Source organism: Taeniopygia guttata, chromosome 3, assembly GCF_048771995.1.
Source record: "Taeniopygia guttata chromosome 3, bTaeGut7.mat, whole genome shotgun sequence".
In the NCBI taxonomy this organism is placed as follows: Eukaryota; Metazoa; Chordata; class Aves; order Passeriformes; family Estrildidae; genus Taeniopygia; species Taeniopygia guttata.
This window is the reverse complement of record NC_133027.1, coordinates 107526443-107553189: the sequence shown is the minus strand read 5'-3', so window position 1 is coordinate 107553189 and position 26747 is coordinate 107526443. Positions and strand designations below refer to the sequence as shown.

Sequence of the window (26747 nt, the reverse complement as noted above, 5' to 3'; positions counted from 1 at the left end):
TTTGAAAGCAGATCCTGACCTAAGACACCTCAATCATATGGCACCGTTAGGAAGGACTTCTGGCCACTGTACTGAAATCTCTTCAAAATGTGACCATCTGTCCAGTGTTCTGCAAAGGCAGGAAATACTAATTACAGAATGTTCTGACATCTCTGGACTTGTGACACAGCTGAATCTGACCCAATATGTTCACAAAATTGAAGTTGATGTATATTGAAAATTGCACAGCTCAGTAACACTCTGTTTTCTGAACTGCTTTACCTTTGTCATAAGTATATTAGACAAAAGGAGTATATTTTTTAAAGGCATTCAGTTCAAATTTGCATGAAAATGGTACTGTTGCTACAGGATTTATTATGAACTGCTACATAAATAATCTGCTTTTAAACGGCCTCTAAATACCTATTTATGCAATGTAGCAGTTGAAAAGTTAGTATGTATTTTAAGACTGACAGTAGCTTACTGTGTACAGCATCTTTGGCATGTACAGCAGAACATTTTTCACTTAACAACATATTTGAAAAACCAAAGCAAATACCAAGAGACACACTGTGCACACACACACTGGATTTAAATATAAATTTCAAGTCACATTATGAGTCAGCTGCAAGCAGGAAAATATTAAATCTGACTTTTTTTAGTAGACGTGCTCCTGTGCTTAAATGTTACAAAGGTTATTTGTCAATAGATAATGCTGTGCATGCTATGAGTTGAATGACCTAAGCCAAAAGGGTTTCTAAATGGATAAAAGTTAAGAACTGGAACTGCACAGTCTGATCCCCTTAGCCAAGCCCATGACAGGACTCCTCTTCAGCCACGCTGTTCAGTTCTGCTTTACTCTGTCTGCAAAACTGCTCACAGACCTGGGGCCTGCTTAACAAGGGCAGTGTCTGCATCATCCTGCCCTTTTAACTGCTGTGTTAACATCTTAGTGTTGTTTCCCTGCTTTTGAATCCAGCTTCTGACTGTGCTGAGAACCTCTCCCATGGCCTTTGGGTGAGGTCATGTGTCCCTTGCTACCAAAACTGATTGTGTTCTGTGACTGGTTTCACCTCTTGTTAGACCATTAATGAATCTTGATCCAAACGTCAAACTTAACAGCAAAATTGCAGGTTTTTAGTAGGCAGTAAAATAATCTTAACGTTGCTCCAGGCTTGTATTTGTGGGATTTTTATGCAACGTGCTTCTGGAATGGAGTGGAATATTGTACTCTGCCTACTCATTCTTCTGTTCTTCATGTAAATATATACTCAAGTGTTTGCTGGAGGCAGTGATTTTTTAAATCAAACAGGTTTTATTTATTTAAGTGTGAATCTTCTATCCACTCTACCCGAGCAGTTGACAGTTCTTAAGATTGATTATTCAGGATGAACATCTCTCCTTATTCACGAATATGTCTTCTGCATGTGCAGGAGGGCACTCATTCCATTCTGAAGTGGTCACCACTTCTGCTCTGTGATGCTGCCCCTGCTTTGGCCTCACCATGTAGATTCTCCAGGTACCCTTGGAAGCAGTTGCCATAGTGCTGGATTTATCTTGCTTTTAAATTTGTGTAGCCATGCCAAACAGCTGCTTTGTGAAAAGACAGCAGTGCCCATCTCTAGTCTGCCCCAGATGTGCTGATCCACTGCGAGCCCATTGCGTGTGGCACTGGTCATGCAGGAGCAGCTGAGATGTCCCTGTGCACCCCGGTGAGAATCCAACCCACATCCTGCCCCCAGGGTGAGTTTGTTTCAGGGGTGCAAAGTTGTGGCTTCATATTTGAAATCTGGAGGAATAAGTAGCTGAAGTAATTGTTAGTAAATTGTGATTCCACTCAATTTTGAAATGAATAGATTCTTTTTTTCAGGAACGTGTTAGCAGTGCCAAGAGAGAAGACTCCTTGGGCGAAAGATCTGACTACTTAGAAATTAAAATGGTGCAGAAAAGATATAATATCTAGAAGATGATAGTTTTATCCTTTGGGCATATGTCTGTGTAGGCTGAAGAAATTAGTGGAGCTGATCTCCCACCTCAGTTTCCTTAATGCCCTGTATGTGTTTTATGCAACATTTTGGTTTTATAAGCAATCATGCACACATACTTTCTGATTTCTCTGTTTCAGACTCTGGAAGGTTCTGACTTGTATAATGGGTCTAGAGTAATAAAGATTTAAACTGTGAAATATGTTAAATAAATAATATATTTCTTTAGAATCATCCTCAAACTGAAGATTCAATATACTTGTTTGGAATGCTTCTTGAAGACTTTCTAAATCCCTGACTTCTCAATCTCCTGGAAGGAGGGTGTGATGACTTGTAGTTTATGGTCTGTCCTTGTAGGAGGTACAATCCTTTGAGATGCAGAGGCCATAGGTAATCAATCCTGCGCTCATTTATCAACAAAAGAATTAATCTGACTGATATTCAGTTGAATTTTGCATTGAGAGAGAACTGCAGAAATATTGTGAACCATGCACTTAGACTTTCACATTTTTAACCTTTTAACCCTTGTGCATCTGTCTAATGTGTTCAGAGGTCTAAGACTAGAGCTTTCTGTGAAAAAAAAGTCAGAAAAGGAAACACTGACCATATATAGTCCCTCTTTCCTCTGCAGTGCATTAAGCATGAATGCAACATAGTAAGATTTTTATTGATTCCTTTTCCATTTATTTTCATTGAGAAAATTCTTATAGAATCGTGAGCTATTGTGACCTGAGTTTTTTGTTTCATTCTGGCAATAGTAAGTTTTGAAACCACAACCATATTCCATAGCTGAGATCTCAGCAGAAGAGGTGGAATTCTGCCACCTTTTGTGACTGCATCTGTTGTATTGCAGGTCTTGTCTTTGGAATCTCGATCCTAAGAACACTGCTGTGGCCATGAAGGGGCAATTTCAGGAGAGGGTGCAACCTTCTTACTGCATGATTTGGAGGATCAATTGGATTTTGGCTCCTGGCATATTTGGTCATTGGGAATGTGTTCTTCCTTCCCTTAGTTATGAGCTCCGTAGAGTCCATCTGCTGCCATGTACAGTGGGATAGGATAGTTGATCCAGTAGATCCAGAGAAAGATGTAGTGTGCTTTGGCCATGTCTTCAAGTCATGGAAGAAGCCTTTAACTGTGGAAAGAGGTTTTATAGTTACCATGTGGATATTGAATTAAGAATCCAGAAGAATCTTCAGACTGCAACAGGCTACTGACCACTTGCCTTTGATTGGAAGCAATCTTCACTATGTAACAAATTCTGTAGAATATTTTCCTTTTCAAGGATTCTCTTTTCCCTTGGAAAGACCTAGGAGTTGAGATAGCCCAGTAAAAGTTTCATCTCTGTGTTTGAAATGATGGGTGTAGAAGGTTGAAGATGAGTTGTGTTTCATAGGAGGCATAAAACTGGTGTTCACGGGTATTTATCTTCTTTTGTTGTGCAGGAGAGAGTGGAATCTTATCAAACTGCACCAGGGAGATGTTTTCAAAGCAGAAAACTGCAACTGTCTGTTCTGGTCCTATGTGAATGTCTGAGAGGAATGTTTTAAGTCAGGGTGGCTGCAAGCTGAGCACTCTAAGTCTCATGTTTGACTCATCAACACTTCACAGTTGGCTGTAACAAATTCCACTGCCTAGTCTAGTCTAAAGGATCTCTTTTTCTTTGCCATTTGTGCATCAACATCCAAGTCTGGTGTTATGCAGGCACACATTTTAATCTTATTAGTCAGTCTGGGGCTGAGCAGATAGAAAGCAGAGAGGGAGAGAGGGAGTTTGGTGACAAGAAAGTGACCGTGAGCCAGCAGCAAAGGCAGTCAACAGCATCCTGGGCTGCACTGGGAAGAGAGAAGCACTGGAGCTTGTTTCCTGTGAGGGGAGCCCAGAAGAGCTGAGACTGTCCAGCCTGGAGCAGAGAAAGCTCAGTGAAGCTCTTACTGATGTGTAAAAATAACCTGAATGGGGAGGACAAAGAAGACAGAGTCAGGCTTTCAATGGTGCCCAGTGGCAGCACAGCAGGTAAAAGGCACAAATTGAAATGGAGATTTCCTCTGAACATCTGGAAACAGTTTTTCATTGTGAAGGGGACCAAGCACTGGTTTCCCAGAGAGGTGGTGGAGTCTCCATCTGAGGAGATTTTCAAAGCCTTACTGGACCCAGTCCTGGGCAACCCACTCCAGCTGCCCCTGGTTACACTGGGACTGTGGGCTAGATGATCAGAAGGTCCCTTAGAGCCTCAGCAGTTCTGCTGTTCTGTGATATACCACATACCAACACACATCAGAGGAAGCCTCCCTGTCAGACTTGTCCATCAGCCCTGTCAGGGAAATGGGAAGTGTGGGAGACATACTCCATTATACAGACATTGTAAAGTATAGCTGAATGTGATGTGCAGGTTGTGTCCAAAGTACACGGACTTACATGGCAAGTTGGGTGTGAGGCTGTGGTGTACTCACAACAAAAAGAAGCAGATGAGGATCTCAGACTTGCAATTTGAAATTTTAAGTGTATCCACCAAGATTTGTGTACAGACATGAGGACATTTTTGCTTGTGTTCCAGAACCTGGCTAATTCCAGCCTGGAAATATGGCCTAAGAAATACTTAATTTTGGCCACTTGTAACTACCCTTTTTTCGCCTTTCATATCTCTTCTATCTTTAGTCCAGATAAACTGAGCCCTTTCTCAGGGTATAACAATTTAACAACCCTTTCAATACAGAGTTAAAGATCTGTAGTGCAATATAAGTGAAGGGAATGTCAGAAAATTAAAAGTATAAAGACATTTGGCTCGGCAGTGCTATTGTGGTTTGCTGTTACTGTTACCATCCTTGTTATTGCTGTGATGAGTGACGTAGTTGTTTTTAGCATAGCCTGGCTACCATCCTCAGCTGAAATTAGGAAGTTCATTGCACTGGTGTCTTGATGAACACACAACATGACCGTATGCTGCCTTGGCTCAAGTAGGACCAAACTGCCAAGGCACAGCTCGTCTTCTTCAGTGTCCTTGTGTTGCTGCTTCCGTGGTAGGAACAGATGGCATAGCAGGAGTGTTCCCAGCTTGGGTAAAACAAGATGCAGAAGGTCAAATGAACTGGCTCTCATTGGAATATGCTGCCTATTACAGTTAGGTGTCGTCTAGATGTAATTCTCCATTGCACAGATTATATCTAACGTCTCTCAAATATGGCAAGCGCATACCTCACAGAAATAAAGATTTTCAGAAGTTGCAAAGTGACTGATTTCACAGCCATACGTGCATTTTGAGGCATTTCTTCCCATATCTGATTCTGAATGTTTTTGTTGTGTAGCAATGAAATGACTGCTCTGTTGGCAGCATCTCGTAGTTGGTTACATAAAAGCCACAATGGCCTTGAAACCTTAAATCTGGGCAAAGGGATGAAGAATACTTTAAGCTCATGATTCAGTGACCTTAGTTCAACAGTGACAGGAGATTCTTGCCATCTAAGTAGATAATTAAATGAACTCACACATTTAAAATGTATTTTCGGGTTGCTCAGATGTCTGTGTCCCACATGGTCTCCTCATGACCTTTCACAGTCTCATCAGAGGTGCCAGCTTTGCATGAGATTGTAGAAGTTGAACCATGCTTGGTTGTAGAATTTAACTCCTTGGGATCAGAGAGTGCTGCTGGGGCAATGGGAGAAATTTGCAATCACCCTCTACTAAGAGTTCTGTTATTCTACTTCATAGCATCTTACATCCATGCCAAAAGGGAAATAATTTTTACACTTTTTAGATTATATTCAGAGATGTTTGCTCATTGTTTTTTGGCCTTGTGTGTATGCTATTAGAGGTAGGCTAATTTATGGTGGCATGTGATTTCTTGTTGTACTTGTTCCTGAAACTGGGGAGGGAAAATGCTAGGAACAGATCTGCAAAGTGATTTTACCTCATTTTCTCCTTGATTTCTTTAGCATTAGATTGATCTACATTCTCTTCTTTGTTCTGGCATGCATTTCTTGGCCTCTTAATTTTCAGCATAAAATGTAAATAGTTACTCACTGATCCACACGTATATGAAAAGGTGAAAGAGGTCAGTGAAGAGTGTAATGATGAGAGGGAGAGGAAAAGTGCTTTTGAAAATATGTTTCTAGTTTGATTAGATTCTGCCCTGGTTCAAACTATAAAATCTTTGAAAACTTATAACTCCTGTAATGAGGTTAGGTTATATTCCCAATCAATTCAATATTCTGGCCAGCACACCATTAAGCAGGCATTTTCTAGTTCATAACTGCAGGAGAGACAATACAGCAGACTTTGTGAGGAAGGCCTTATGTGGCTGTGAGACCTCTGTTTTTTATAATTCTCTTAATTAGTCTAGTAAAATATATTTCTTTTCCTGACAAATGTTGCCTTGATGTATCCTGGAGGCAATCACAGCTACAACAGTATTATTGCTGCTCTGAAAGTCACAGCTGAATATGTCAGTGGGAATCAAAGTAAAAGGTGCAATAGAAATGTTATGAATTATTATTAAGATACATGAGAAAGCTCTGCAGGGAAGAACTGGAACATCTTGGGAAATGGTCTTCAGTCAGCCAGCTGGGAAGGCTGAAGACAGAATGTTAATAGAAATGTTGTTTTTAAAAATCACCATGACATCAACATTTATATCAAGTGCCTTGTGCTGGAGCTGCTTATATAACTGAGATTATATTAGGTGTGATGAACAGATGTGTAGTCGAGAGAGGTTGTGCTGTGTTGGGGAAGGTGGAGTTGGCAGAGAGGCTTGTAGCTAAAGCTGCTTCAGTTGTAATCCTTGTTTTCAGTGCCTTGTAACTGAAGCATTTAAATGAAATATTCCATTCTTTTTTATCTCTGGCTTAAGAGCTTCAGATTTTGGGAACTATTAGGACAAGATTTTTTAAGTACCTAATTGTGCCCAATGTGTTCCTCCTTGGGCTGCCTGTGCAGAGTTATTTTGGATATGAGAATGAAAGTTTCAACTGACTAGTGTTACTGGTGTGGGTTCCAGTAGCATATTAGTGTCAGTTATGGGGAAGAAAAGCCCAGAACTGAGTCCCCCAGCATGCATGAGAAGCATCTTGAGGGAGTATGGTAAGTACCACACATCAGAGAAATCAGTCTGGTATTGCCCTGGCAGTATTTTCCTCCATTAGTAGGAAGAGAAAAGTCTCACAGTTCCAGACCAAGTAAACTAAAACATGAGTTTTTGTAATTGTGAAGTAAAGCCCCTCTGGCAAAATTTCTTGGTTAGAAGGATGATAGTAAAGAAATACCAACATAAAAAGTCTTTATGTGGTATCTTCTAAAAAATGACATAAGCAATTCATAAGTAGCTCAGGGACTAGAACAAGTGATGAATATTTTACTAAATGTGCTGTTGAAGATAGTGGTTGCAAATATACTGTATCCTTTTTTTATCCTTTAAGCAAAATATGCTTTAAGGCAGATTTCTTCTGAGGAGCCATGGCAGGAATAGGATATAAATCCCAGATGCTACTCTCTAGAAGTGAACTTTTAATATTACCTATTTTTATGACATTTTGAAGGTCAGCTGTCTAGGGAACATGATAGGGTTATGCAAGATATTGAGAGGTCTGAGAAAGCTCTGCTGTCTTTTCTGGAGATCTCTGGTTTCATCTCCCTTCCTGCCAAGGCAGCCATGGCATATGTAAAACCTGTGTTCACACAGACTTCACACAGAGGAAAGAAGCTGCATGTTTTCTTTTGCAAAAAAAAAGTTTGTGTCTAGATAATGAAAATTTGATACTATTCTACTACCCTACTACCCTATTAATTATATATTAATATCTACTTGCAAAGGGCTGGCTCTCTTGAGTAGCCCAAATTGCTTCTGCTATCCACCGTGGCTGAAGAGTTGCTGCATTTTTAGATTAAGCAACTGTTAATCAAGGTTGTTCTCATCCCAGTCAGATTTTTGTCCTTCCTCTTAATATTTTGCATATTGAAAGGAGGCAGTTATGTCATAAATTAGATCTTTTCACAAAACCTTACACTGAAATATAATTTGGTCTTAAGGCAAAGTCACTGCTTCTTGGAATTCAATTTCTCAGCTATAATTATTTTCATTAATTTCTCTGTCACTGTCAATAGTTTTTTCTTCTCTACAAAGACATCAGAGGCTCCCTCTCGTGGCTGCGTTAATTGCATTTGGATTTTGATAATTTTTTTTAACTGATAAAAGCAGAGCATCTCCTAATATTGAAAGCCCAAACCAAAAGGAAAAGTAGTAATAATAATAATAATAGCTGTTGTACAGAAGCACCAATGTAGATTCTTAATGAAGAGGGAAAAGGGAATTTCTTGCAGGCAAAGCTGAAGCGTATTTGCAGCACAATATGAGCTTTAACACATTTGTACACCATTGCTAATGAACAGGTGCTCAGATGGGAACAGGATTGATATTTCTACTGAGTGAAAATTAGACCTATTATCTCACTTAGAGTGGGAAACTACTTAGATTTTTTACTTTTTTTAAACAGAATCATAATGCACAGAGGGTTTTTGAAATAATGATGGGGTCTGTCACACTAAAAATGCATCACTCAATTCCCATTAGTAATTCATTTTGTGTTTATTTTTCTCCTAAGCCTTTCAAGCATATGTAAAATAATTCAGCAGTTGGGTTGTGCTGTTTGTTAGGAATCCATCTGGTAAACAGTGTGGCTGTAGGAAGTGGAAGCTGCAGCATTTCATCTCATGGGTAAAGAGAGTTCAGTGGCTGCTGCTGCAGCTCAGCTGCCACACGCTCCCTGTGCCAAGGGGATGGGACAGGCACCAGCTCCAGGCAGCCTCTGCCAGTCCCAGAAGTGGCACTGACTCTCCCAGATGCCAAAACAAGGATTGGTTTTAGGTAGTGCCCTTCCCATTTGTACACTGGGAGTTTGTGCTGTTCATTCATTCCCTGTAGGTCATGGGCAAGCTGTGCTCCCTCCTTGTGCTGTTCTGCCTCTCCCCTTTCACTCTAAAAGCTGCCCACAAACATAGCAGCCATAATACACAGCTAAACCCTTTAAATGGCCCAATGGGTTATAAAACTGGCAAATTTTCCATAAAATATCTACAACAGAAAAACACAGCCAAAGTGCAGAGAAGCTTGTGGGTTATAACTGGATTTTTATACAGTCATGATTCTCATGAGGATTTCATAGTTTTGCTGGAGTTTGTTAGTAGATGAGACAGCTTAAAACACTTCACAGCCTTTCTCCCCAAAGAGAAAATGTATCACACAATGTCATTACCAAAAAGAATGTAACTCTTCATCGCCACTATAAATCACACAAAAGCAATTTCCTCCCTCATTTGGGTACACCGGGTTTCAAAAGTACGTGTAACCGTGTGGGTTTTTGGCACCAGATTGAGTTACCTGATTACTGACTAAATGAATAGTAAAAAAAAAATGCTGAACTCATCCCAATTTGGAGTATCTGTTCTTGTATTTTTTCCATACCATGTAGAAGAGCTGATAACGCTGAGAGAGCATCCTTTGCCTCCTGAGAGAAAGATGAGCTGTTTCAGCCAGGATTGCATACAGAAACTTTGAGAAGTAGCAGTTTCCTCCATTTTTCCATGAGATACAGTTTTTTTACCTCAGTCTTCACTCAGTTTCCAGTTAGACTTGTGTACGTGGTGTACTGTACGTAAAATTGTATCTATGACATAGGAAATATACTGAGTTTTAAAATGCACAAGGACATACAGCTATACAGTTTCTCCATTAAGATAGTGGAAAATAAAAACAATACAGAGTTATCATTCCCCATATCCATGCCTAGTTTCAGCAGGTTGCTGATCAGGCACAAGATGCTGCATTTTATGAGAGCAGAAGGTCTAAACACTTGGAAGACAGGCCTGCTTTGTGAGTGGGAGAGAACTTCAGGTGAAGCCATGTGTGATATCTCAGTAAAGGAACTTGTAACTACCTGTGGAGGTCACTCCTGCCCAATGTGTGATGATTGAGATGTCTTTGGTGGGCAGCATGTGGGCTACCAAGTGGCTTGAGTCAGAAATCAGGAGCAGAGAGAGTTCTTTCCATCCCAGGAACAAGTATTTCTTAACAATTATCCAGGTCAGATCAATGGAATTCTCTCTGTTTATTGGTACAGCAACATATTCACAGAAAATTATTGACACTTGGAAAAGGTGGCTTTTCCCAGGAACAAATAGATAAAATATTACCATTTTCAGTCCAAGATTAGGGCAGACTATGTCTGAGACCACCAAGTGTGGCAAGATGCTTTCTTGTCTGTGGATTTTATTGCCAAAACTCAAAGACCTCATGGAAACACTCCTCAAAGGGGAAAGCATCTTGGTCTGGCAAGAATAAATGAATTAAATGGAGTTTTGAGGTGGGATTTAAAAGAAAGCTGGACTTGAAAGGTGAAAAATTGAGAAATAGGAAGGTGTCATAAAAAGATAAATTCAAGCTTGAGAAAAAACAAAGCAGCCAAAACAATATCCTGGGCAGAATGTGGAAGATTAGGACACAGAAAAAATGGAGACTAAGGAGCTGAGGAAGGACAGGCTGAGGGGCTGTTTTGGCACCAGACACTGGATCCATTTGTGCTGGGCAACTCCCATCAATCAGAATGGGAAGGAAGAAAGGGAAATAATAGAGATATTTGGACGGTGGCACCCAGCAGAGCCACAGAAGAAAGCTAAGCAAGGATAGAGGAGATATGGAAGCAAAGGGGCATTATTGTCCTTAGTAGGACAACTAGGTGGGTAATGATAAAGAGAAAAGGGTCAACATAAGGTGGTGGTCAGGGAACTGAGGCAGGGACCATATCAATATTCTTTTTCCACCAGCATTATCAACAACCAAGCTCAGAGTTTTATTGTGAAACTGGTTTTGAGTTATTTGAGGCAAAAAATACCCATGCATTTCATGTGTTGCAAAGATAAGTAGTCTTGCCTAGTCCAGCAAGGCCTCCAAGAATTTTGAAAGAACTGGGTGGTGAGGCACTGGCACAGGTTGCCCAGAGAAGCTGTGGAACACTTCCATCCCTGGAAGTGTTCAAGACCTGCTCTCATGGAAGTGTGTCCCTCTCCATAGTATAGGGGCTGGAACTAGATTGTTTTTAAAATTCCTTCCAACCCAAACCATTTTATGATTCTATAATTTCTGACCTTCCTCAAGCAGTTATCTCTTGTTTTAAACAAGGTTCAAGATAGTGTCAGATCATGAGAAAAAAAAATCTTTCAAGGCAGTCAGAAATTGAAAGTGGGAGTATATTTAGGCATGTTCAGCTCACTTTCAGCCATTATGCTGTATGGCACACTGGACTAGGCACTGACTGTCTGGGGTTTGGCTTTCTGCCCACCACTGTCCCATTAGCCCATGCTGCTTATGACCTCTATTTGTCTCAATGCCCCCCATAGATGCTGGTAATCTATAAGTCTGTCTTCATTACAAGGTAATCTGCAGCCTGGTTATAGGAATTAAAAAATCATATGTAATCATTAGATTAGGACTGGCATGCTGTAGTCAAAACAGCTGCTGGAAGCCCATGCCTACTTTATAAACTGCTCAACTAACTCAGTTATTTGGAGTATGGCTGTAGAAACAGGTTGTAAATGTAAAGTGTAGATATAATAATTAGGAAGAACAAGATTGTCTAAGTAACTTGCAACTGCTCTTTCAAGTCAGGAAGCTTGATGTGCTGCTCCTATCATGGGGACTAAATTCCCCAGATGCTGGAAGACAGGCTCAGAAAGCTGTGCATGGAAAAATGGCTGAGCCAAATATTTTGTAAAAACAAAATAAGATTTGAAGAGAGAGACCCTGAATTAAATCAGGCAACCTATTATGTGTGTGGCTGGAGTCTGGTGTAAGGAAGGAGCCAGACTCCTGCATTTATTTAAGTCTGCTTACTATATAATTCAGGGTAGTGAGGTGAACTAAGCATGAAGCATTAGCTTCAGCATAGAATTTTTATTCTGATCACTGGAGCCTAAAGTTATTAAAAGAACAAACACAATTATGATATCCTAGGGGACTGGCACACATATAAATCTGGATATGCTGCCTGTTTCTTGCAAAGCAGATGTATGGATCCGTGTGCTGCCTGCTCTTTATTCTAACTAGGTTTGCTGCAGCTTTTGCTCTGAAAAGAACCATCTAACACTCTGGGGAAAGAGGCTGGAGAAATCCTCAAATGAATACCTATTAAGAAAAATAAGTTCCAAATAAATTGCTTGTGTATATGGTTAAAACTCCTGTCCCTTGAATAAGAGCAAAGAATTATCACTTTACTAGCTCCAGACTTTTCCTAGTTCACAGTTAATCAACTTACAGTACCATAACAATTTAATAACAGCTTCTTCTTCTGTTTCTTCAAAATTATGAGAACCTATTTTTATGAAAGGCATGGATGTTAATGCTTTCTGAAGAACAAAAGCCCATAATCTTTACATTTAACTAGCATATATGATTTTCAGATTGGCTTTTATGAAAATATTTTAAGCATCAGGTAGCTCAGCAATACCTATTATCTGTGCACAAGAATACCCTAACTCTCAATCTTTCAACTGACAAATGATGATGTGTATACATTATATAAATTGTACAAGACTTGATCTGACAGTCTCAACTTCAGTGTTGTCAACGCTGAGTACATGATGGAGTCTCTAGTTTTTAGAGGTGTCATCAGGAAAAAAAAAATGTTTTTGTGATCCAAAAGGATAGGCCACTAACCTTTGAAAAGGCTCTCAGTGTCTTAAAGGCCTCCAAAGTTGTGCTGTGAGGCACTGCCTGTCTCTGTTGGCTGTGACTGAGGGTCACTTCCCTCTCTTCTCTCTTGTCCCTCTCCAGTCCCACATTTTAGCCTCCTAGGAACCCTTTTGGGCTGCTTCATTTGTTCCCATCTCCTCCTCTCTGACCTGCTAGTGGTATCACCATCCAAACAGCTGTCAGTCACCTTCCAGGCTAACATCTTTTTGTGTGTCCCTACATCCCAGTTCTGTACCTTTGCCAAGTCTCTCCTGCTCTTCCTGCTCCAGTTCCTTTGGTTTCTCTTCCATCCTCAGCTTCCTCCTCTTCTGCCTAACTTCACTGCCACTGAACTGAAATTGAGCAACTTCCAGTATTTCCCTAGGACACTCTCTGTAATATTCACAGATTAAAGGAAAAAAAAAAGAAAGAAAACCACTGCATCTGGCAGTCAGGGACTTGGTTCTCTCACTTCAAAAATTTGAGATTTTAGAGTTGTTGTAAGGTGGTAAGATTATAAATATTGAAGGTATGATATAAAATAAAACATAACTTTTTAAAAGAAAGGTTGTGTCAGAATAATCTGTTCATCTCCTGAGAAAATAATTGTTTTCCCAAGGATGAAAAATAGAGCAGATATTGTCCACCTTGACTTTTGTAAACTGCCACTAGGGAAAGTATTTGTGAAGATTTGAGTTCATGGAAGAATTGGAAAATTGATAGAAAACTGACTAGAGGATAAAGAGATAGCATAAAGGAGAAATACTGGACCAGAGGGGATTTTGTAAACCAGTTATTTTTTTGTGATGCCACGAAAATTGAGTCTGCCAATGGAATTTGTCATTGACATTTTTCTGGACTTTTTTTTAGGGTGTTAAACATGGTGACTGTGGAGTTGCATAGCATTTTAATTATAAATGTTTCCATCTTGCTCACTGGCTCTTCTGTGACTTGACTCTGAGTTGCTTGTTCTGGTGCTGTGAGCAGCCTCCCATCATCTTCTATCAGCTGGGAGTTCCTTGGAAGGACTTTATGAGGAAAGTGGGCACACCAGGATTAAGTGTAACACAATTATGAATCAAAAACAAAGGGAAGAAAAATGTGTCTGCATTATCTTAACCTCACACAGATTTTTCCAGTCTTCTCAGTATAGACAGAATTACTCACAGGACAGAGCACTTTAAATGAGTAATTTAAGCTAAAAGTGTTTGGATATGATGACAATACTTCATTATTAGTGCCCAGCCAGACTCCTGCTGACTTTCTATATAGTTTTGGGGTTTATCACATACTCGGTAAAAAGCATGATTATGTTCCAGTTTTCTTCAGAAAATGTATTCTCATGAAGAGAAACAAAGTAAAAGCTGTGTTTTATGTTAACAGTACTAGCAGAGCACAGAAAGTATATAGGAACTTTTCAATATAGAAGAAAATATGTTCTCCTTGGGTCCAGATTAGGACCAAAATCAATAAGGGTATTATTTTTTACCAATGGATATTATCTGCTTGCTTTCTAAAAGCTTTATTTACTTAGAATAAAATAGAAATGCTTTGCAGGGTGATCTGAAGCAAATGTTGGAGGTGCAATGCCAGTTCTCGTGTGGGAAGTACCTGGTGAACCCACAAAGCCACCTCATCTTCCTTTACATCTCCTTGACCTGTAGGTAAATAATATCCCAACTGTGCAAGGCTAAGCAAATAAGTATCAGCAAGTAAAACATACAGAGGAAAAAATGAATAAAAACTGGATGGTTGTGATGAGGTCCCCATTTAAGAGCAAAGGCTGTGGTTTCATGGGTAGGTACATATAGGGAAAAATCACTGTAGAGCATAAGAGCTGTCAGAGTGCCCAGAAGCATCAGAGCACTGTGATAAGGAATCAGTGCAAAAGCTGGAAACAGTGTGTGCCAGCTCTCCTGTTTTAGTATGTGCCAGCTTTTTAAATCCCCTGTCTCTCAGTCTTCTCTAGTGTGCACTTCATTTAAAAGTTTAATATTACAATATTCACACATTAATCCTGATTGTCCCCATATCCAGTTCTGCCTGGTCTTGGGAAAGTATAAAATCAATTTATACAGCACAGCTGAAAAGCAAAAAATTGTAGGATTACCATAGTGTGATATACAATAAAAATATAGTGTTATCTAGGGAAGCCTGTAGCTGATGAGAGCATAAATATCAACCCCCCCAACTCATACCCCTGAATGTTTGATTCCTGCATCTTACAGAAACAAGGATCTCAGCTGAACAGCGTGACATTTCATCAGTTTGGATTTGCTGTGATGAATAATATTATATGCTATTGGTCTAGAAGAAATATTACTATAGTAACTAGCTCATGATTCATTTTTTATGGGTTTTTTTGCTATATTTCCTCAGGGTTGCCTGTCTAGACTAAAATTGTTTAAACTAACTCATGGTAATTAATTTTTTCCAGAGTGCTAAGAATATGGGACAAATAAACAACAATACTTAGATACTGCTTTTTAAAAAACACAGCAGACCCATAACAACTTGAAATTATGGGAATATTGTTTTATTTGTCACATTTTTATTAGTAATTTTCTATGCTGTTATTAATCCAGTTTAGTGACCTAAGGCTGGATTCCCACATTGACAGTATTGCAACTCTAATGAAATCCTTAGACACCTAATATATAAAATGTTACATCTGAGGATGAAAACAGAAATGGGGTTTGTTGGTTTAAATCCAAGCAATGAGCTCACTTATTCATTTAAATCAGTAAAAAGAAAATCTTGGCGTAAGTGATGTATTAATATTTTATAGTCTGGATTTGTACATACTTAATTCCTTATGATGATGCTTATGGGTCACCAGTCCGCAAGCACACATTGGCAAATATCATCTTTATTACAGTGCCTTATCAGCAAAATGAATAGGAAGATGTGTTAGGTATTTGTCCATTTGCTGAGAGAGCTTTTACTGCATTCTTGTGTTTATGGTAAAAGGTGGTGTTTGATTATTTTATAAAACTGGATTGTTTCAAAAATCAGTCATCCTTGTCAAACCATGTTTAGAATTTTTTTCATAGATAGAAATTAGAATAAGTAAATTAAATAGAAACTAATAAATAAAATATATAGAAAATAGAATTCATAAATGTTCAAGGTTCTAATAAAAGTGTGGAACTACCATTTCCAAGAACCACCATTTTAAAGTAGTTTAAATTAGCTTTGGGATAATAAATATGCATACAGATAAGCTTATTTAAGCACATTTTGTATTTTAAATTAACTTAGAAACACGAAATATTATTGGAAATTGAAGAAGTTATTCATTCTCACATTCTTCTTTTTCAAGAATAGGAAAAACTTCTTTTATACTTTTTAAAATTTCTGTAATTTGCATATTGAATAGAACTAGTCATTAAACTGAACTAACTGAATAAATGGACATTCAGAATATATTCATCCTCTATTTGCAGAAAGCTGACCAAACTTAGTCTTCAGGTTTTTAATTATTTCTGCCTTATACTTGATTTGAGCTCACCCCAGTCTAGGCCTCAGAGTACCAGTTTAATCATTTGCAAAGGCTTTGTTGGAAAAATAAATAACCAGTTTAAAAGTTTAGGAGCTGGGAGGAGGTTGTGGGATTTATTGTGTGGTAAATTGGCTTTTATTCACCCTGAATCATATCCCAGGATAGCCATGGTAACTTTCTGTAACAAAAACACAGAAGATGTGAGCTCTGTCAGCAGAACCAGCAGCAAATTTGCTTTCTGCCTTTTGTTTTTCATTTAAGTGATGGCAAGTTCAGAGGATCACAGAGCAGCACATGACATTTCATAAGAGTTCATAAATTATGCAGTCAGACTTGTTGGATTACAAAAGCCTGGGAGTAACAAGTGTTTCTTGCATTATAAATGAAATGGCTTATTTACAAAGATGACATAGCTATATTAATTGTGAGAAGTTGTGATTAAAGGGATAAGCCTGTGCTGTTTAAGGTGTTAATTAGAAGAAACTCTTTTTCTAGAAGAAACAAATGCATCTTTTTTGTTTGCTGTGGGTTTACTGAAGTGCTTTGCTGATTGTATTCTGCACTGCTTTCCTTTTCCTGCAATTTTAAATGGTTTTTCCTCGTGTATTAGCCTAATGTCAAGGCAATAACAGAATCCTGCATCAAGGCTCACATTCAAAATTCAAGCTGGTGCTGGTTTCCATGGGCAGGAAATTCAGCTTGTTCCCTGCTGTATGACACTGGTCAGGCACAGCTGGGGTGTGCTGTCAGCTGTGAGTGTGGAATGGTAATTGGAGTAACTAATTGGAGGCATGACCCCTGAAATAAAGATGCTGTTATTACATCTGCAGACATCCATGCAGGGCCCAGGAACCTGCTGTGCTGACACTGCAGCTTGTGCTCCTTTCTCCCTGCTGGTGTTCCCAGGCAGAAGCAGCTCCTGGGTGGCTCCTCAAAGACCCATTTTGTCCTCTGAGGACACTTCATCCTGCTTACAGCTCCTCACATCCCATCCCCTGTCCCCTCTCTGGAGGGAGAAGCAATTCTTGGGCTTTCTAGGGAGATGTCAGTTTGTTGTAGCACAGAAATCCCACGGACTTGTCATGCCTGAGTGGGGATTTTAAGGTTGAGCTGATGGTCACCCTTAGGAGCATCTCTGAGTGACTTTCCAAGGGCCCATTGAGAAGAGGAGAAAGGGAGGTGTGAGCAAGATTTGGGATCATGGTGGTTTTAGAGGAGAGTGCAAGGGCAGGTGGGGGGTTGTGGTGAAGGAGGATGGAGAATACAAGTGGGAGAAGATGAAAGATCAGAAAAATGAGGACTTGCAAATGAGTCAACCTTTCAGCCATATGAATGACCAGTTGCCTCTCTTGGAGTCTGCTGCCCTTCATGCAGGGCTTGCATGTTCATTTTTTACTGCAGATGGGCCCGTCTGGTGCTCATGAGCTGCATTACACACTGATTTTCTTTTTTCTGCTATGATGCTCTTGTGTTATAAGAAGGATAAAGTAGCTTAATGGTGTTCTTGATTTGATAGATCAGCTTGTGACTTAAGCAAAATACCTGCCCTCTGAGGTCTTTTTTGCTGTTCTGTTTCTCCTACAAAGTAATTTGAGCTTCTCTGTTTCTTCCAGTGGCTTGTTAGGCTGCCCTGGGTAGGGCTTAGCCAAGTGAGGAGGGATATGCAATGTTCTGGGAGCGTGTTCTGCAAGGATAGCAAGGGAGGCTGTGATTCACATCCTAAACAGGGCAGGGCTTTACAAAGCTGCTGAAGCCTCAGGGAAGCTTAAGTGTTACTGACCCTTCAGGGATTAAGGAGAGTTTAGATTTTAGCAGGCATTTCACTCATGAAATCATAGCTTTATAATTAAATTTCACTTAAATGTCTAGATGCTAATCGAAGCACATCCTTCCTTTTTTTGTTCCTGGGGTACACGGATAGTTCAATTAACATCAGCAGCAGCAAGGAAGCATAAACAGCCAGAGGCACACAGTGCTGTGCCTGCATGGCTTTCACAGAAGCAGGGCAGAAACTCCTGAAGGGATGAAAAAGACTTTTCCTTTGTACAAGACAAGCAAGCCCTTGGCATGTTTACACTTGTGGCCCTTCTGTTTTAGTCCCAGAATGGCTTTTTACTGAGAACTGGCCTGAGATAACCTGCTCCTGCAGCGTTTGCAGACTCCTTCTAAAATGTGCATGCAGGCAGTCTGGACCTGCCACACTGTGAAGCCTCTGCCTCTCCCTGCTTCTGGCTGAGACAGATTTAGCAGACCCAAATGCAGATGTTGATGTGCAAGAAGCTCATTCTCCATCCTACTGAAGACAAACACTGAAAATACTCTCTATCTTGAATATTATTGCACGTTATATGCCACTTTTCATTCACTGGGTGCATGTAACAAAATCAAATGAAAGTGATCTTCTGTTTAAGAATGAGTGAAGCCAGTTCTGAGCTCACATGCATCATCAGTGTGTCAGTGAAATGTTTTATAGCAGTTTTAGAGGCAAAGAAGTACATCAAATCTAGATTAGAAATCACCTTGCCAGCACCATGAATTTACAAGGAGCTGTAAGATATGGGGGTGAGAGAAGAGGGAAACAAGAAAAACAAAACATGAAACTGAGAAAAAGAAACAGAGAAAAACAAATTTATGGGATGAACTGAGGGGTTCTTCCTCCTGCCCTTTTTTAGGCATGTCTGAAGCTCAGTTGTGGCTGTTATGATTTCTTGTCATCACACATATGTAATGTTCCCCTGGATTCCAACATTTGAGGCTTTTCATTGGAGATGAGATGAATAATTTTATGTTTGAGAATGCACAATACACAATTCTAGGAGCAATCTGATCAAGTTATTTACAATGGTTCATTTTATACCCAAGTAGGCCATTGCTAGTTTTTCAATATTCTCATTAATTTTACATTATTTTACCTGACTGACAATACCAAGAAATTTAGGTAAAGTAACCACCCATATTAATCTTGAGGGTTATCCAAATCAAGAGCATTGCTATTTTCTGGTTGGTCCAACAGTAGAAATGTGGTAAATTGATAAATACCAGACCCAAAATATATTCTATATCAACTGCACACTTTGCTGGTGATGATGACCTTATGTGCTCATTAACCTTGCCAAGAAGATACTATTGTCCATGATATTTTACACAGTATCCCTTAAAGGGGCTGTGATACAGAAAGTCTGCAACTTGGACCAAATATTAACCTATTTTGATAATCAATTCCAGCAATAATTGTATAGTCTTTAGGGATTTAAAGCCATGCAATAGCATCCCATAAAGTTGCTGCCAATGATGTGGTATTGATTATGATGGCTGCTGTCTTTACTAATTTTTACTATATAGGCAACATGAAAGTTTACTACTCTATTTAACAAGTGTGTTGTATAATGTTTACTAGTAGGTAGTGATGATGATTTCCCCTTCCCTCATTTCAACCATGAGATAAAGTCCAGTAAGCTTCTTTTCAGCAAAGACTTATTGAAGGGTTTGTCAAGAAACAGAATCCATTGTATTTCTAATTTACTTTCTATCGTATTTGATATACCTTTTTCATGAAGGATAGCAGCTTTTTATTATAGCCAAAAGATTGACTTTCTCTTCCAAAGACTTATATGGTAGCTCTGGCTGAGAAGATTTTTGGCTTTTTTCATCAGGTTCTAAAGAGATTGGAGCATAAGATGTCTATAGCGTCTTATCTGTGATGTAGGACTACTCCTACCATAAGAAAGTTACTGTGTCACAACTTGGAGTAGCTGCTCTTAAATGCATAGTTTTGAAAAACAAAAGAAAACAAAGATTGTGAGAAAAAAAATTTACCAAGCTGTATCTCATTGAAGGCATGTATTCAAAAATTTTTGATAGGGTGGAGTTTAACTAGATAAGATTATATGGAAAGGATTATTATGTAAAGGGTCTAATTCTGCTGTTATTAAGAAGAACTGGAAGATGGCAATTCTCAGGGATGTTTGAGCATTATTGTACTTGAATATTGTACCAGAAAGTTCATACTTAAATGGGAAAAGACTGATGGACTTAGCTGTCAACTAAATAAGCTGTTGAAACTTCACCACAGCTCTTGTGCAAGAAAGGAGCAGCCCTGGTGAAAATCAGAGCAGTTTCTGGCTTCTCTGGATGGTGGAAATTGCCCCTTTGGAACACCTGCAGTGCTTATTGTGCACTGGGATCCTCAGCACAGGGGCAGGCTCCCCACACCTTCCTCATACGTGACTTTCCTCCTTCCCAGCCCCAGCACAGCCCTGGCTTCTCTGCTTTGTGCCTGGATCATCTACACTTTCATAAAGAAGCTTGACATACAGGTGCCTTTCACTGTTTCCAGCAGGACTTTGATTTGGGCTGAGTTTATTGTCGCTATCTGTGGAGCTAAGATGGGGTCAGGGATTTGTTTGCTTTGCCTCCATGGCTTTACCATGAGGTGTTACTGTGCTGTGTGTGCCATCTGCCTAAGTGGCTCTTCCCTGAGGCTTTTTCCTTCTTCCTTGCTTCAGCAGCAGGCCAGGAAGTGGTGATCCTGTGCCGAGTCCATGTGTCACCTCTTATGCAGTAGCTGAATAACTGCTGGCCACTGGCTCTGTAGAAACCAGAGGGTGCATAATTCAGTTTTCCCATTTGTGTTCCAGTTTCCGCTTGGGAATTCCCCTTGGGGATAGATTTCTCGCTAACAGCACTCAAGAAAAAGAACCTGAGAGACCAAGACACTGAAAAAGGATCCCTAGGAGGAATGGAAATCTTTGCTTGTGAAGGGTCACCAAAAAAGTGGCAGTAGGGTCACAGAATTAGCCTGCACCAGGGAAGGAAACATTCTGGCCTTCCATGTCTCGTTTTGTGCTGACAAGCACAAAATCTCTAACTTTGCATATTTGACTTAATGAAAACCAAGAAATGAGCTTGGCTCATTTTTTTTACCAGGCAAATTATGTGTGACCTCAGCACCTTTCCTTTTTCTACCTTTTTGCAGAGGCAAAGTAGTAGGTAGCAGTGTACTTTTCCCTGATGCAGCTAGTGAAAAAGGACACATAGCTCAAGGTGGGTTACAATATTCCTCGTCTGACTGCAAATTCCAAGATTACTGAAGTGACAAAATTGATCTAAATGTCATGTTATCCCTTGGTTTAATGAGAAATAATTAAGATCTTCACTGACATTATTAAAGGACGTGGGCTTGCTGTCTGAAGCATAAGAAGCTTCTTTTTAATCTCCAGTAAAAATGGACAGCCTTTCTCTGCTAATAAGTATTGCCTGCAGCGTGTAATCCCATGATCATAATGACTGTGCTTCTCCTTGTTCATCCCATTGGCAAATGACAGAAAGTCTGGGGTGATTTGCACTGGAGGGCTTGAGCTGTGGCAGATGAGCGGGTGTGGGTGGAATTCAAGGATGTGTTTGACTTGGTCACTGCACTGACCCTTCAGTTCCCAGGATGAACTGCACTGGATGCAGGAGTGAAGCTGCACAGGAGCAGCTGCTCTGCTGCTCTTGTGCTGTTTCAGCTGGGAGAGGGGATGCTGGGGAAGTGGAGAGGTGTTGGGGAAGATGAAACAAGAAAGCCTTATAAATAGGATTGCCTAGCAAAAGATTTAGGAAATACAGAGATTGAGATGGTAACAAGTTTTGAGATACCAAACCTTAGTTACTGCACAAGTAGAAAACAATAGCACAGCCAGGATGAAAACAATCCCCCCTACTGGTTGAACAATACCCTTACCTACAGATAGGTCCAAAAGTCAAATGGACTGTTCGATCTCACTTCCCAAAATGTATGGTTCATCCCACACCTGTAACCCTCCCCTGAAGCATCAGGTGTCTGTGACCCCATTGGCCCAAGTCTTGTCCCAGCCCACCTTGAACCCCCTGATAAGGGGTCCCTGAGGAGCCAGATGCTCTCTTGGAACTTCCACCCTCTTGGAACTTCCACCCTCTCCTGGAACATCCTCTTATCTCCCTTTACCCCTTGCTTCTCCCTTCTCCCCTCCCTGGGGCCTGCCACGTGTCACGTCTGGTGACCCCAAGCAGGGTCTTTCACCCTCTCTAATAAATCAGATATTCTAAGAGCAGCCTTCAGAGAACTCTCATCTCCATCCATCCAAACCCTCCTGGAGTCCAGCTTCCCTGCAGAGAGGGGGGTCCATGGGTGTTGGAGCACAGCAGAGAGGCACAGCCTGGCTGTTGGTCATGGAATTCAGGCTGGGCTCTGTCCATCACGTCATCTCCTGGGAATTGTAGCCTGGTTGGGGAGCTCAGCACAGGACCTGGAAATCAGGAATGTGCAATCCACCCTGGTGACCCCACAGTGTGCCCTGCCTCTGCTCACAGGAGCAGGTAATGGGACATAGGACACAAGTGGCTTGGTGTGGGCGTCCTGCTTCTCCACTAGCAGCTGTCAGCCAGGGGACTGAGCAGAGACATTCAGTGCTCAAATGCAAGAGCCCTTCATCACCTTCAGTGCTCTCCATTTGGCTGCCACAGCATCACAATGAGCCCTTGGCAGAGAGAATGATTTAGCCTCGGGAAATGGAGATTTATTTCAAAAAGTCCTTTACTGTAATATCTTCCTTCTCTCTGACTGCACCGTGGAGGCATTTCATTCTTATCATGCAGGAAGTAGCTGAGGCTCTCTGATACTATTCTTTTAAAATCAAAACATTAAAACTATCATGCAATGATTTTCACATTTTCCAGGCATCCCTCCTGCCAGCATTAATTGTCCCCCCTGCTGTTCCTGTTCCAAAGCTGTTTGCTCTTTCTGTATGCAGCCCTTGTTCACTGCTGCACTAAACCTTTGCTGCTTTGCAGTAAAAAAAGCTTCCACTTATGCAAATGGCATTGAAATGAGTTTGATAAAGTGATAAACAGTCACATTTATTGATTGCAACTGTTGGGGTTTGGTTTGTTATTTTACAGTTAATTTTGTAGAGGTAAAGGACTTCACAAATTCCCCTCTGGTGACAATGAAGTAATACAGCACTCCCATAACAGTGTTTGGAAAGCGTGGTAAGGCCACCACACCAAAGTGATAAGGGGGTGACATTCATCCAACATCACAGTGTCCCTTTCCCCTGTGGCAGATCTCCCTCCCATCTTGAAATCTCCCTGCACTTAGCAGTTGTCCTATTTCAATTACTGTGTCTTTGGATGGTGGTTAAGTTTCATGCCCCTTTATTTCCTCTTCCCCTCTGCTTCTGACACATTATTATTCTTACCAGTGACTGCACGAGACCTCCAAAATCCCACAGTCCCCAGAAGTAATTACAGACACATTACTGAGCAATCCCCTCTGGTAGGCTGGGTCAAGTGCTTTATTTTTATCCAGGGCAGCTACTGAGGAGTGTGGTTGACTTTTGATTCCCCAGTAGCTGCATGAAAAGACAGGAATACTTCTGTCTCCTGGGCATTTCAGCTGGGGGTGGGTTTTCTCCTGGAGTACCTGGTACCCAAGCAGGGCTGCTAGCAGTCAATACGGAAGGTACAAGGTCCTCGTGAAGGTAATGGATAAAGACAGAAAAAGCATGAGGAGTAAATGAGCACAGTTGGATTGTACCTTTGTCTGACACAGGGTTTGATGACCTGCAAGCGTGTGCTGACCCTGGAGCTCCTGAGCATGGCTACAAGACACCCAGCGCTGGTGTTTTCTTCGAAAGCGTGGTGGTCCGGTTCCATTGCCAAGAAGGATACAGGCTCAATGGTACTTCCAAAAAACTTTGTGTGAGACACTTTAATGGCTCCCTGAGCTGGAAACCCAGTGATAAACCTGTGTGCCTACAAGAAGGTAAGTCAGTTTTCTTCAAGCTGTTCGCCACATCAGTTCTTCTCACTTGTTCATGTACCATGTCTGTGTGTCTCTTGACAAAGCACAACAGGCTGGAGTCCATTTCACTGTGTCTTATTGGATACATACTTTAATTTTCCATCCATAATCTTCCTTTGTCAGATAAATTTTACCATGAGAGGCTGTGTGTGTTGAAAAGGGCATAAAGAAATGTGAAAACAGAATTTAACCTTCCCTTTTAACTAGCTACAAATCGATGCAGAGAGGAAAAACAACCTCCCTTGTAAGTTAGCTGTAACTATTTATTAAAGCTGCCCACTTAATATTCCTTTCTGCAATATTTTACTAGGAAAATACAGTCAATTTCCAATGCTACTGCTCCTGCTAATCAGGAATTTTAAACAATAGTATTTGGTGATGTATGCATGAGTCAAGTAGCAAAATCAAATACACAGAGCCTGCAAAAGTTTAAAGCCAGGGTAAAAGTTTACTCTGAGATAATTCAGACTATTATGGCATAAACAAATTTATTTTTATTGTATATTTGAAATTGTAATTGGTTTTAAATACTTAGGATGTTACATTGCTTTCTTCTTCTAGGTCTTAGAGGCCGGATTAATTTGAATTTCATAACTGTAAATTTTGGCCAAAGTACACCCAAGCAGCACAAATTATTTATTTCACCAAGTATATTAAACATATAACCTGTCCTTGTTGTTGATTTATTTTTGGTCAACAGAGCTATTAAAGTCAACCAACATGAAAAGTGTTGGTTAAATAAAGTGTTTACATTTTAGTGTTGTGACGTCTCCACTGAAAACATTAGACATTGCCTCATGAGCAAGATAAATTCTACTTCAGGTTACCTTTCAACACTTAGAGTCAAATAAATACGTGGACTTTATTCAGAGGTAGTTAAAGACTTATGTGGCTCACAAACACACTTCCTGCATAGGATCATGCATCACTTAGCCTTTATAAAAACTGCAGGTACTTGTTTGTGATCCTGGGGGGTGGGTGTGAGCATCCTGTGCCAGGACAGGGATGTGCCATGACAGGGACAGGCAGGGCATGGGAAAACCACACTCAGCAAGTGCACGTGAAGGGAGCAGCCCTAAACAGTGGCCAGTGTGAAAGTGGAGCATGAAATATTGGAGAGAGTAGCCAGAGGCAGCTGGTAAAGAGTGCATGGGCTTTCAGGTAGCTGGCCTGTTGGCAGGAGAAATTTTGGTAAAATATGTTCCCCTGGACAAATGTGAGGCCATGGGCTACAGAGCCAGGAGGGGCAGAGTTGTGAGCTGTCCCATGAGGTGACAGCTGGTGTCTAGAAATAAAGGCAAAGGGGTGCCACAGCACCTCATCATATGGCCACATGGGTCAGCTTCAAAGAAATAACCTGATGCCTTTAAAAATAACTATGTATGAAAATTGTGCCCTCTTCTGTGACAACCACTTTTCATAAATGACCTTGTCTCTCATCTCATGGTTATTTAAGAAAAAACACATATAGAGTGACAGCAGCCTGTGTCTAAACTGGCCGTTTTAGAAGAAACTATAAAGAAAAAGCTTTCATGCTTGGAAATTCTGTTTCCTTAAGCACAACGGGGAACTAGGAATGTTGATGTGCATCTTTGCAATATTGTCTGTATCATCCACTGCAGCTGTTAAAAATAAGCATTAATGTGTTTTATTAAATATTCAAACATCTTCCCAGACCCTCCAGCACAGTGGAAATCTGTGGAGGAAGTTTCTGATCACAATGCCAACAGCAACAAAACTGCCACTAATGTCAGTGTGATTAACACTTGAGCCAGGTGTTTTCAAAAAAGAAAGAAATTGGAAGATGAGAATGTGATGGATGATGTGACAACAGTTGCTTTAGAGATAATAATTACTTTCCAGCGTAGAACGCTTAAAAAGGATTGCTAGCCAATGCTCTGATCAAGAAAAGCACTTAAGCTGGAGCATAACTGTAATTATGTGATTAGTCTTGTTAAAGTTCTGTGCTCAAAATTAGGCAGATGCAAAAATGCTTCTTATTACTTGGGCCAAAGAGTAGGACCCTGATTTAGGATTTAGTGAAGCAAGTCCTTAAGTACTTCCCTGATTAACATTATAATAATACCTCAGGTATTAGATTACAGCATTAATTCTTCTTTCCAATGCACAACAACACCACAGATTCAGAAGAAATACTAAGCAAAGGCTCAGCAGCAGTCCATGAGGTCTAAGCATTGGCTTAAGTGATTTTTAAACTGATCCTTTTGCACACTGGGAGCAGAATATTGAGAGAGGGCCATGGTAGGGAGGTGGACAGTGTAGGGATGTGGCACATCTGGAGATGAGTTAAGAGAGAATTACAACAGGGTTTGTGATTCCCAGCTGTCTAATGACATACATAAAAGTCTTCATTGCAGAAATTCTGTAATGATATATAGAAAGAAATTTGAAATTTCTAGCAACTGCTGGAGAAGGGAGAAGTTAATGTTTTCCCATTCATCATTACCTATCACAAGGTGGAATAAACTTTATGCTGCATTTACCATTTACGGTGGGGGCTGGCTGCTCCATGGGCTATGGTATGCACTACACGCCTCTCATCCCAGCATATTTAAATGTCAGGCACTGCCAGCTGAGCTTGAACAGTAAAAACACTCTGTACTTTGGAGTTCATTTATTCTCAGGAGTTTGGATTCAGAGAAGGGTAATTTTATGTCTATATGTTATGTACATTTAATTGTCATTATGTGTTTACTAGCACAATCTCTTAATCACAAACGGATG

The 26747-nt window shown here is 40.3% G+C and overlaps 1 protein-coding gene across 3 annotated transcripts in view; it reads left to right on the top strand.

The window, feature by feature from the left end:
• SUSD4 (sushi domain containing 4) overlaps positions 1-26747 on the top strand; it is a 70626-nt gene that overhangs the window by 17262 nt on the left and 26617 nt on the right. For all 3 annotated transcript variants that reach the window (XM_030269177.4, XM_030269178.4, XM_030269179.4), the window contains exon 3: positions 23751-23963. In XM_030269177.4, coding sequence (XP_030125037.4) covers positions 23751-23963 — 213 coding nt within the window. The remainder of the gene's footprint in view (positions 1-23750; positions 23964-26747) is intronic.